This window comes from Toxorhynchites rutilus, chromosome 2 (assembly GCF_029784135.1).
Source record: "Toxorhynchites rutilus septentrionalis strain SRP chromosome 2, ASM2978413v1, whole genome shotgun sequence".
NCBI classification, from domain to species: domain Eukaryota; kingdom Metazoa; phylum Arthropoda; class Insecta; order Diptera; family Culicidae; genus Toxorhynchites; species Toxorhynchites rutilus.
In genome coordinates this window covers 132,884,282-132,897,349 of record NC_073745.1, presented here as the reverse complement: position 1 = coordinate 132,897,349, position 13,068 = coordinate 132,884,282, and the positions used below count along the sequence as shown (strand labels likewise).

The following is a 13,068-nucleotide window of genomic DNA, read 5'->3' as shown; positions in this document are numbered from 1 at the left end:
CGGGGTCTGCCGCCTCTATTGAATAATATGTTATGTAACTTGCTTTGTGAGAAACATTTGAGTTTTTCTCATGGGTATTCGACAGTAAGTCGGATCTCCCACATGGGACTCCCCCAAGGCTCATGTTTAAGCCCCCTTTTGTACTTCTATGTAAGCGATTTGAAAAAAATTTCAACCTGGGCCGTCCTCAACGCATACCATGAGTCTCGAGGTTTTAACAGGCGTACTCTCACTAAAAGATCGCTTCAATTTATTATCTCTTCGGTTCCTCATCCGGTGTAATGTGTAATGAGAATACGAAAAATTTGAGTGCTTTGTTCAGACGCTGTTATGTCATCACTTTTGTATGGGTCCCTTCACATTGCTCAATTCCGGGTAATGAGAGGGCTGACTCATTAGCAAAGGTGGGTGAGATTGAAGGCGACATTTATCAGCGTCAAATCGCCTTCAATGAATTTGACTCTTTAGTTCGTAAAAATACCATCGCTAACTGGCAACGTAAGTGGAACGAAGATGAATTGGGCCGGTGGCTTCACTCGATTATCCCTAAGGTAAGCCTCAAACCATGGCTCAAAAGTCTGGACTTGAGTCGGGACTTTATTCGCACCTTCTCCCGACTCATGTCCAATCACTGTTCGTTAGACGCGCTGCTCTTTCGTTTTAATCTTGTCGATAGCAATATCTGTGCTTGTGGCCAAGGTTACCACGACATTGAACACGTTGTTTGGTCGTGCGAGGAGTATCTTATTGCCAGATCGAATTTAGAGAACTCTCTTCGGGCCAGAGGAAGGCAGCCCAATGTGCCGGTGAGAGATGTGTTGGCTGATTACCTTGATTACATGTCCCAGTATATGTCTTCCTAAAAGCTATCGATCTTCGTGTGTGATTGTCCTTATATCCTTATATTCTCCTTTTCCTTTTCCTTCGCGAGAAATCAAATCCCTTCCTTTTCCTGAAGAAAATATGTCACCCTTCTAAACTCGAGTAGACCGCGAGTAATCGGTTTTCTACATCACTAACATTAGAATTAAGGAAAAATGTTTATATATACTTTTAACAATACAGTGAGGAGTTTGGCTCCTTTAAACTTATGTAACTGAGCCTGTAAAAATAAGCGATTTCAAAAAAACTCTCAAATCGAAATATAACCATCAGCGAATTGAATTTTGATATTAAACTATTTAAAATGCTTAATATCGAAGCAGCTAAAATTATATCCACACGCGGAATCAATCATATCAAACAAAATGCTTCCATCGCCGAGTGGTTAGCGTCCCACATTATCATGCCGGGGGTTCAGGTTCGATTCCCGTTCTGGCCGGGAGATTTTTCGTCAAAGAAATTTCTTCCGACTTCCACTGTGGTCACGCGTATTCTAGAATTTGCCACTCCAGAATACATTCAAGGCGTGTTATTCGGCATAGAAATCTCAACTAAGTAATACTAATAAAAATGACGCAAGTAATACTTACGTTGAGAAGGCAAAAGTTACAAGTCAAAAAATACAAGGACAAGATATAAATATAATTACGAGGAAGGCTATCTGTCTTATCTAATAAAATGACCCTATCAACTAGTAGTTGAACCTCGATGCCACAAACTTCAGACTATTTTTTATAGATTTTTTTTTTTTTTTTTATCTTCGCTTATTTTTCGTCGGCCTATTTCCGCCACTTTAGTGCCAATCACCGACATCAGGGAGGCGACTCCACCTGTTCCTACCTATCAGACTCAACAACTCATGAGCCGGGCCAACTTCTTTTACTTCCGCTCCGAAGGAAGACGTAACCAGAGATTTTTCGCCTCAGAAAATCCCAACGACGCCAGCTGGGATTGAACCCAGGCCGATCGGATTGTGAGGCTGTTACGCTAACCATACAACCACTGGCGCCGTCATTTTTTATAGATGAACCATATTACTTGTATAAACCATGTCATATTGAAGTTGACTCTAAAGCAAATGAAGTATAATCATTAGCTTTGGAATTAATACTGAACTTTTTTCGATTCTTTACTTTGCCGTTAGTATAACGTATCAATAAGATAATTAAACAAGACATTATGCTAAATCTCAACCTCAAAAAGAATACTGATCGTGTGTATGAGGCGTATATATGCGTTTGATTAGAAATTAATTTGGTTAAAATCCATATATTTGAAATGGCTTCTAATATCTAAATTTTCATAAATAACTATACAAATAAACGAAACGAGAACGAAAACCAAATTTTCGATAAATCGCCAGTGCTGCGTCGGTATCAGAAGTATTCAACTGGAATCTTATCGACCGATAAAACAGGATTCATGGCAAAAATATATCCAACGTCACGCGAATTGTGATATCATTTTTAGTTCTCAGATATTAGGACATCAATCATGTAATCATTGACAGCGACTTTAATTTAGATGGGTGATAAGCGGAGTAATTCGGTAGGAACGTATAAATTGTGACTGACAAACCAATAAGGCCATCAGAAGGTTCAAGTCGTTTGCAAAAATTGATTAGTGAAAAACTTTTAGTTTTTTTTTGTTTTTGGAAAAGAAGAGAAGACATGTATAAAGTTTTAATTCTTTTGGCCACGATCGGCCAAATATACGCCCAGGATTGTGCCATTTGTGATCCAGGAGTATGTCAACCGGACTCGAGATGTCCGGCTAATGATAACCCGGCAGATCCAACCAAACTTAGTCATCAGGACTGTGGAAAGTTTTATAAGTGCAGTAATGGGAACGCTTGTGAAATGAGTTGCCCTCTAGGGTTACATTGGAGTGTTAAACTGAACCGCTGTGAATGGCCAGGCATAGCTTGCTGCGATCCCAACGTTGAGTGTATCCCTTGCCCGGAAATATGTGATCCAACTACAACTACAGCTCCGACAACTACACAATCAACAACGACAACTACAGTGTCAACGACGACAACAACAGAACCCACAACAACAACTGAGTGCATTCCGTGTATCACACAGTGTTTTGATGACATTAGATGTCCGGCCAACGACAATCCAAACAATCCACTACTACTGCCACACGAAACAGATTGTACAAGGTTCTATAAATGCTCCCATGGCCAGCGATGCCTAATGCAGTGTCCCCTGGGAGAACATTTCAGTAACAAACTACAGCGATGCGAATGGCCTGCTTATGCATGCTGCGATCCAGCAATCCAGTGTATACCGTTCCCGGACCCGGACAATAAATGCTATCCAGACATCTGTCCCGAACCAGTTTGTCATCCAGACAGCGGATGTCCACTGAACGATGATCTACAGAATCCCATTCATCTGAGGAATCCAACCAGTTGTGGGTCCTTTTACAAATGTATGCGAGGTGAAGCCTGTCTTATCGAATGTCCGCTAGGACAACATTGGAGCGTGACTTTGCAGCGTTGTGATTGGCCAAATATTGCATGTTGTAGTCCAACAGTTACCTGTTGTACTCAGTGCATCCAAACCAGACGACAGGAATTAGCCCGTTTATTTGGCATTAAAATGTATAATTAGACTTTTTTAATAACGAGAAGATATTTGTTAGTACATCTATTAATCAACGTTACAGTATAGAGTTAGACATCTAATAAACATATACAAAGATAATTCGAAATGCTTCAACTTCCTTCAATATTTGCACGTTTAGAGGGATATTTGGCCCCTAAAATCAAATTAAAATTACAACAATAAAACATGTTTTGACTTTTTTATTGGTTACACGGAGCGGTTCTGGGTTTCAGCGAGAATGAATTTCTTATCAAAAAAAAAAATTACCACCAACGTTTCTTCATAAACGGAATGTTACTGACAAAAACGCAATTGTTCTTGCTACAGGGACATATCTCTTGTTCAATCATGATTTTTTTTCGCGAACGTCTTCTTCTTCTTGAATGGCACTAACGTTCCTGGAGGAACTTCGCCGTCTCAACGTAATATTACTTGCGTCATTTTTATTAGTAACTAGCTGACCGGGCAAACTGTGTTGAATCACCGTAAAAACATTTATTGCACCCTAGAATTTCCACATGCCAAATTTGGTTTCATTTGCTTGATTAGTTCTCGAGTTATGCAGAAATTTGTGCTTCATTTGTATGGCAGCCCCCCTTAGAGAGGGGGAGGAGTATCTAACCAGCATAGAATCATTTATTGTACCCTAAAACCTCCACATGCCGAATTTCGTTTCATTTGCTTGATTAATTCTAGAGTAATGTAGGAAGGAAGGTATTGAATTAGAGAGACTTTAAACTCTGAGAGTTCATTCGTCTCTGGGAGTAATGTAGAAATTTGTGTTTCATTTGTATGGCGTATCCACCATAAAAAATCCGATTCTGAAATCTAGGAACCTTTCCACGGGTAGAAGCCTTGTAGAGTTTGACCCCGGGTTTGATTGAAATCGACTTTTACAAACAACAAAAACAAAAAGGAAGATTCAACAATTTCATGGTTTGGGCAGAATTTTCTTAAAGAAGGCCTAGTTCATATAGCTTTTCATCAACACGAAAAAAATATCAGGAATACGACGAAGTACTTTAGAATTATTTACTGCTGGTTTTGAACGTGATAATTGGATGGCGATGACGATACGAAGTCGTGGACGGTGAGGTATCTGTGTGGTACAAGGGCACCTCCAACAGTAACGCTGCCCTTACTGTGTAACCGCAGGGCACTGGTACAATGGTACTACTCGTAGGACTTATATGTCTAGCACTAAACCTAAAAATCGAAAGGCAAACTTTCCCCAGGCGACAAAGGGCAATACGGTGCGTGGAAACACCTTATTGGTCCTAGTAACCAAGAATAGTGAGGGGCTCGGAACCCCTTTGTAATGAGTGAATCACTGACCCCCTTCAGAGAGTACATCGTTGGAGCCAGAACCAGTGATAGAGGTCGGATATAAAGTAGATGTTTCCAACAAAAACCAAACTGAAAATCTTGCGAATGTCGTCCAAAATCATCCGATGTAAAGCAGGTACAGTTTATGCGAGAATGTTTTGAGATTTGTTACAAGATAATTTTCGATGGAGAATGTGCAGTGCAGCTGTTTACCAAATCCGACATTTACCCTTCAATAAACAGTCAAGCTTCAATCTCGTACTCGGTACGGATACAACCAACCCATTTGCGCAATAGTTCGTATGTTTACATCCGTCGAATCCGCGTTTGATTTTGATATATCCACAAATGAATTTCGGAGTAGAATAAGAAGATTAAACATTAATAGTGTGTATATGGAATATGTAGCTTATTAAGACAATTTATGTCAGATCAATTTGATGTAAACAATAAACAATACACAATTTGTTTATGTAAGGTAGGTTTCAGAAATTATTGATTGAATTTTTTCGCATCGAAATCGTGTATCTGGATACATTCTGCACCCTCCAGTCGACGCCACTGACTGACGTGCAAATTTTCATATTTTGTAAATCGAGATAAACTTACCGAGTCGAGCCCTTGATCGAACATCATGTAGTGCAAATTGCATATATTCAAGCATTTCTGAAATGACTTCAATAAGGAAAGATCCGGGACGCAAACCAAAACAAATCAATTCTATGAAGGTATGCAACAAGTAAACCAAATAACTCTAAGAATTATGACAAATGGCCCCGATAACGAGCTAACGAGCAAAATTCTTATCGACTCGTTTTATATAACAGGGTCCAATAGGGTCCGTCATTACATTTCGCGAAAGAAAGTTTAGCGCAGCCTCGAAGCTGGCTCCTGAGGCTTGGCTGAAGTGATCTGAATTGATTTTTTACAAGGCTAGTATCCATCTTTTACAGGGAAAGTATCAAATCAAAATAAATTGCATATTTCTCAATAAAAATTTATTCCTCCGATATAACTAATTCTTTATCGATATGAAGGATTAATGTCAAATTAAATTTTGTTAACAGTGGGAGAAGCTGAACAATACATCCACAATCATCCATCCTTCTCGGTCCAAGCGAACTTTCTTCTCGGTGAAGTAATCTTTCTACTGAGTATAAATAGTGAAATCGTCGCCTCGCGTTGTCGAGGAAGTGTTCAGATCTTGTGCAGACCCAACGCTTCCCCCAGCACTCCGGCTTCCACCCCCACCGCCACCTGTTTGCTCGTGTGAATCCATGTTACTTAGTTCCTTAGCGCGAATACTCTTAATTTTTCGAAGCCTTTCCAACCAATTGGAGGCATATGGGCTCTGATTTTTCCTTTCCAAAGATTGCGACACCAATGATGCGAGCTTTAAAGGGAAACAGAGATAAACAGTCGAATACTAAATTCATTATCGAAATACTCACGTTCGCATGCAGTGCCATCTGTCGGGCAAGCAAAGGTGCACTAGCATCGGAAATAACTTTCGGCTTACTGCGAACATGTTGAGCTATTTCGTCACGTGCGAGCATAAATATGCGATTACTTTCCAACTCCATTGGCTCTATAACCACACAAGCGTAATTGAACTGACCCTGGAAACGAAAAAAACAATAGCTATTGTTTCTTTGTATCATCTGAGCATATGTTAGTGATACCTTTATCGTTCGCAGGTCATACTCTTCCCCGCTTTCATTGTAAACTATCGTTACAAAATCATTTCCGATATGCTTTTTCTTCTCGTTGCAATTCGGATCGTGCTTATGGTTCGGCATCAATGTTGCAACGTGGAACGTTACCTGTACGATGTCGTCCTGCCATATGTAGGTAAAATTGCCGTCCTTTCCACTGCACTCTAAATCTATAAAAAAGTTGTGTTCTTTGGCTTCCTTGATCGCTACTAATGTGCCAAGCTTTTTCAGAAATTTGGCGTATCTTAAACTACCAAAACGATTTTTCAGTATTTCCGTTTGATTTCCAGCCTGTCCCGGACCAACGTACAGCACGCCTATTTTGTGCTTCTCGAAAGGCGCAATCAGATCGAGCAAGTGGATAGCTCTCTCACTGGAAGCTTTTGTCATCAGAATCGGCTTTTCCGTTGAATTTAGCTGTCCGCTGTGGTACAGCTGTAGGAAGACGAAGCTGGGACTGATAACCGATCGGGATATCGAACCTCCGCCGGGTTGTTCAGCACGAAGTCTAGAAGCGTTTGTGGCCTTGTTGTATCCCCATTTGAGGTTGTCACGACTGTAATGTTCTCGAGCGACGGAAATTGTCTTCGAACGCCCCCTTGGGATATCGTTCTCATTCGAGTTGGTGGACGGTCCTATTCCACCACCAGAGATGTTTGGAAATGCTGGAGAAGCAGTACCCGAGTTTGACAGTTTACCATTCGCTAAATTGCGAGCTAGCAGCCGGGGAGAGAGTGGAGCTGGTGAGTGGGGAGGCTTGGTGGCGATTTTTTCCACAGGAAGTTTCAAATTTAGTGACGTTGACGAAAGTGTCTGTGCAATAGGCAGCATCGCTGTCGGCGAAGCGTTTGCCTCGGCAGAAGAACCACCGGCATCCAATCTGGCAGGTAGAGCATCATCAGCTGAATGTTGCTTCCGTGGTATGCCGCTACTTGATGCCTCAGGTCCCCCAGACTCGGGCAACGATGCCGACGGATGCAGTGTATTTGTTGTTTTATGAAATTCACCCTGTTGTTTTACATTACTGGATGCTCTAACAGTATAGCTGCTGTTCATTGTCTCATTAGAGGTCACTGGTTTCGTACCGCTTGGTGGCGTTGATCCTGCGATTTCTTCCGGAATTGCTTCGCAGCTAACACCCTTACCATAATTCTTTTTCTTCTGTTGACCTTCATTTTCTGTTACGTTATCACTTCCCTCACATCCAACGAGCCCTTCCTTATTAACTTTGCTCATGAATTGGCTCTTCCAATTAGAACTCATTTCAGGGCTTGAATTAACTCTTCTCACAGGATTCCGCGACCTTCCTTCTGGATCATCAAAAGCCACATCTTCCTCGTCGTTTCTCGCGGCATCGGCAATCCCATTTTCATTGTCATCATATTTACCATACCTTGGAATATCAATCGGACCTGTACCGCCGGTCCCTGTAACAGCGATTGCATCCTCGGATCCATCATCGTCACCCATGTCACTGCTTTCGTCCGATTTTCTTATTTCGAAAACTTCATCCGATATGGACACTTTGGCTTTGTGAGATCCAGCAGAGGGAACCAGAACCTGTGCGGAAATACCGTCAGCTTCCTCGGTGTTGAAGCTGGCCGTCGAAGTAATTGGATTGCTCATGTTTTGCTGAGTTCTGCTGAAGAAATCAGCTCCTATCATGCCTCCGCCTATATTGGGCACGAACAGCGTTGTCAAGTCTTGCAGTGGAAATTCGCCAGCGGAAGCATCGTAATTGATCTGATTCTGAACCCGCATCATCCACGATAGCACTCCGGTGGGACGCCGAATACAGATTTCAGCCCAGCCCGTGCAGGAACACGCACACAACTGAATTGGTTTGTCGTTCACATTATCGATCACAACACCGCCGCTGTTGGTGGCCGAGTTGAGATGCTGGGGCAGAATCAACTTATTGCCCAGTGTTGTCATCAACGTTGACTCGGAACGGGTGACGGCGGCCGTAGAGCCAGTTTGCTGCATGTGCTCAGTGCCACTCGCCGGTTCATTTTCAGCCGCTTCGGGATTGCTTCCCCGGCGAGCAGGTGTGTCAAGTGAAGCCGAAGCGTAGGTAGCCTCTTGAGAGCCCTGACGGAAGAAGCGATTGTTTGCGGCGGCGGTTTGTGGAAACGGCGTTGCAGTTGTCGACGAAGACGTTGAACTGGTTGTCAAATCGGTGCTGTCCGATTCGTTTGTGCTGCGTGAGATTGGGGAGGATTATACGTAAATGTAACTATTTTAGAAGTTTCTTAAGGAAATCAAAACCCATGGAAAATGAGGATAGATATAAAGAAGAATGAGATGTTGTATGAATAGACGTACATATTAGCAAATGCGATTATAGTGCACATAGGAAATGAAAACTAACCGATGATTTTTGACACTGGACTACATCTATCTTCAAAGGTACCACAATTTAAAAAAAACATGTCACGTTTTCATAAAATAATTTTAACATCAAAAACTCGTTTTGCTGTGGCAGGATTTTGATTATTTTTGTTTATGTTCTGTATGTTATGATTCATCAATGGGATAGATGATATCAGCGAAAATTGGAGACATCCCGATGATCAATACATTTCTTCAGTGCTTCTCAAACAGAGCCCTAACTTTTGAGGTATGACTACGTCTAACAGGAAGATGTAAGGGGTTTGTGAAAATCTGAACACTGAGCATGTAAAAAATAATGCGAAATTTGTAATGCTTATAACTCTACCCTTTTTTAATAGATCGCAATTGTATCAGTTGATTGGCAATAGTTCTACGGAATTTTTTTTTTTTTCAGATTAACAATGCAAAGCATCATCTAAACGTGCTAAATCCTACGTTTCGATTGGTCCGATTGGTGCTCCTCAAAATGTGCCAAAATGCCAAAATGAGCAACTAAAGTAACAGTGGAATACAATTCGAAAACAGCAATACTGCAAAAACAAATATTGTGGGTGTAAAAACATTGATCATTGAGGCAACTTTGCATTGCATTGTCTCCAAATCTCAAAAAAAGTTTGATTACTTTTTGTAAATGGCCAAAGCTTATTTCTTGAATTTTTACAAAATTTTGCTCGAAGAATAAAATGCAGGAAATTGTTGAAGTTTTTATCAAGAAAAAATCCAACAATTTAAAAAAATATATAAAGGTAAGTGATGTTGGTTTGTCCAGTCGAAAATATGATCTTGATTTGTCCACTTTTTGAATACTCTAGTTCAGTGCACCTGTGTCAAATCAGATATTCAGATGTTTCAAAACATATAAATAAAATTGTCTTCTTCATGATTTACAGCGTTTTCATACTAAGCGCACGTTCAAAGTCCAATCGCGAAGCCGTTGATCTTCCCTTATCCCTTATCGACCCTTTAAAATTACCTTATACTATGAAATTCCTAGTACTTCTACCAAAACTCGTCATTATAATACCAGATTATTTTCAGACACAATTTTCGTTCAAGATTTTTCAACCACTTGCAAATAACATGTTTGATACAGAAAATTTGATAGAATAAAAACAGCCATAAATCGCACAATTCCTTCCTGGAATTTTGCTCTTATCTACGCATTTCGCGATCCATTTTTATTTATATAGATAGAAGATGATATAGGAGTGCGTTTTATCACATTAAAATCCATATCCACTTACGAACAAAAATCAGTTTCTTTAGCGCAAACATCAAATGGACTAACAACGCTTGTCACTATGTAATTGTAGAACATATGCGAATTGAATTTTCCGAATTTTCACATTTTTCTTCAGAGTTTTCCGAAAATTTTCAATTGTCATGTTTGGTGGTTGGAAAATGCTCGTTTGAAATATGGGTAATACTTTTTACGACCCCCTTTCCATTCCATTCCAGGAGGGAGGGGTGTCATACCATCATAGAAACATTTCTCGTACCCAAAGCCCTCAAATCCCAAACATGGCTCCATTTGCTTGATTAGTTATCGAGTTATGCAGAAGTTTGTGTTTCATTTGTATGGCAGCCCTCTTCCCTTTAGAGAGGGGGGAGCAGGGTTACCATATCGACAGAATAATCTGTATTTATACAGTTTTTGAACCAAGAATCTGTAGATACAGATTACAGTTCTTTTTTGGTTTTCATAGAGATTTATAGATTTTTCAAAATTACGATCCAATATTAGTTATGGCTTGATCTCAATAATATTTTTCACAACTCACCAATTTCATTCACACATTATTCGAATCATTCTGAATGAGAGTCATTTTATCATTCTTGTGTAGCGTGTAGTACTGCTTTCTCATGTTCAATCTAATGCGAAAAGATGCAAAAGTCTGCGTCATCGGCTAGCTTTACAATAAATAAATAACATCTTTTTCCTACTAAAGCACAGGGAATACCATCAACATCGTCAAATTCATAATAATTATGCTAATCAATGATACTAAAGATAAGATTTTCATTCAAGATTGAACTTATAAATTTAACCCTTTGCGGTCGCATTAAATTTCGACATGTGTGTCGTACTGGTCGCAATTTTTTTTACATGAAAAAGCAGTGATGTATTTTTGTGAGATTATAAAAGGTGAACAAGATTCTTTTATTATTTGTAAACTTCTGATAAGTATAAGTATATCCATATGCCAGATTTGGCTCCATTTGCTTGAATAGTTCTCGAGTTATGCAGAAATTTGTGTTTCATTGGTATCGCAGAAAATGTTCGTCCAAAATTGGACAAACCAACATCATTTACCTTACACTGACAAAAAAAAAATTAAAAATTGAAGTTCATTTTTCTCAAAAACTTTTTTTTTAATTCTTAAAATACTATATGGATGGCCCATACAATAACCAACAAGTCGTCCATACATCGGAAGATGGGCACTTTTACAGGGAAAAAGCTTTTCTAAAACCTTTTTCATGTTTTCTTTGGAAAATTTACAACTAATACTAATTTTGTTCAAAGTCACGATAGCGATATAGTGTCTTCGACAAAGATTCAGATCATACTATCTCTCTATCTTTTATAGTTTCTGGGATTTTTGTATGGAGATTTCTGAAAACAGTGTGATACCAGTAACATTTTTGTGTGTAAATTATCTCGTTCGATATGTTCTTGACATATTTCTGAATAGCAAAAAGTTTGCATGACAATCGCGAGAATTTACACACGAAAATATTGCGAGTGTAACATAAGTAGAAATTTATAAAAACATGAAAAAGTTGTTGTTAGAAAAACTATTTTCCTGTAGCAGTGCTCTTCTTACAATTTGAGGATGACTTGTTAGTAATTGTATGGGCTATTCATATATTTTTTTCCAAAATTTGAAAAAAAATTCAAAATAATTTTTTTTATGAATTTTATTCTAAATTGTTTGATATTTTTTAATGAAAAAAAAATGGTCAAAGAATAATATGTAGGATTTTTTTTGAAAAAAATTGTTTTGAAATTGCAAATTCATTTTTCTCAAGAAACATACTCTTTAGAAAGTCCGAAAAAACATCCATCCATCGAAAGAACGGTGCTACAGGAAAGGAGTTCTTCTAATGACAACTTTTTTGTGTATTCTTTGAAAAATAACTACTAACGCTTGTATTTTAAAAAAATGGACAAATTTTACCAATTTTTCATGCGTTAGCCTTAACAACTGGTGAAGGAGACCACTTGTGGCATCGTCAATCATGGTAATCCATGAGTTTTCAAACAAAATTTGACAGTTGAACTTCGGAAGTTATGACGAAAACAGTAAAGCAACTGCGCACAATGGTTTGTGTGTACTGTGAGCTCCATCTCGTTGCAAAGAAAGTGGACATCGTCAAGTACTTTGAGTCCGCTGGAAACTCCCGTTCCGGTATCTACAATATCCTTACACTTCTGGAGAAGAATGAGAGCATTGAATGGAAGCTTGGTTCTGGACGTCTAACGGTGCTACGGTAAGTTCCGACGTGAAGTACATTTCCCACATCAGTTCCCAAAGAAGGTGCTTGTGTGGCTAAACACCTGCGAAAGGGGGATGTCTTCTTCCGTTCGGTGGTGTTTTGTTCAAACCTGAGGGCTCCGCCCATTACTCGAAGAAGCCTCTGGAAGAGATGAACCGCTTGAAAATAGATGTTGCCCCGAAGTCCGAACGTCCCCCACCTGCGTCCCATTGGAAATTTTTGGGTAAACCTGAAGCATACGGTTTACTGCAAACAAGTTTTTTTATCGCCATCCGAAAATTGTGAATTTTCTTAATGTTATCTGGGAAGACAGCGCTGCACTGGTGATCTGAGGACATTAAAAAGTAAGCCAAGAAACGGATTATGTTACTGCGTGTGGCCAAACGAATCCGATACGACGGCTCGGAGAAAGAAACAGCGATTACCAGGTACCGACTGCAACACTAAAGTATGAGGAGACAAGTGAGACGGAATTGGACTGGATTGGACACGAAACATAGCATTGTTATAACCATCATCAGTCTTAACAGTTGATCCGTTAAACGAGTTCCGACCAGTATCCTTGACATCCTGTGGATAGGATGACTAATCGACGGCTCGTCACCGACTTGACCGAAAACAAGAACCGACAACCG

General features: G+C 39.7%; 2 protein-coding genes across 4 annotated transcripts in view; one reads left to right on the top strand and one right to left on the bottom strand.

Annotated features, from left to right (window-relative positions):
- Positions 1-3,584, top strand: part of LOC129766135 (uncharacterized) — a 93,785-nt gene extending 90,201 nt beyond the window's left edge. Inside the window, exon 13 of the mRNA XM_055766602.1 lies at positions 2,468-3,584. Within this exon, the coding sequence (XP_055622577.1) occupies positions 2,468-3,503 (1,036 nt within the window). The 3' untranslated portion in view covers positions 3,504-3,584. The remainder of the gene's footprint in view (positions 1-2,467) is intronic.
- Positions 3,585-5,795: 2,211 nt separating this feature from the next.
- LOC129765005 (tuberin) overlaps positions 5,796-13,068 on the bottom strand; it is a 44,049-nt gene continuing 36,776 nt past the window's right edge. For all 3 annotated transcript variants that reach the window (XM_055764744.1, XM_055764745.1, XM_055764747.1), the window contains 3 exons: positions 6,506-8,738; positions 6,275-6,442; positions 5,796-6,216 (listed from right to left, as the gene is read on the bottom strand). In XM_055764744.1, coding sequence (XP_055620719.1) covers positions 5,971-6,216; positions 6,275-6,442; positions 6,506-8,738 — 2,647 coding nt within the window. In that variant the 3' untranslated portion in view covers positions 5,796-5,970. The remainder of the gene's footprint in view (positions 6,217-6,274; positions 6,443-6,505; positions 8,739-13,068) is intronic.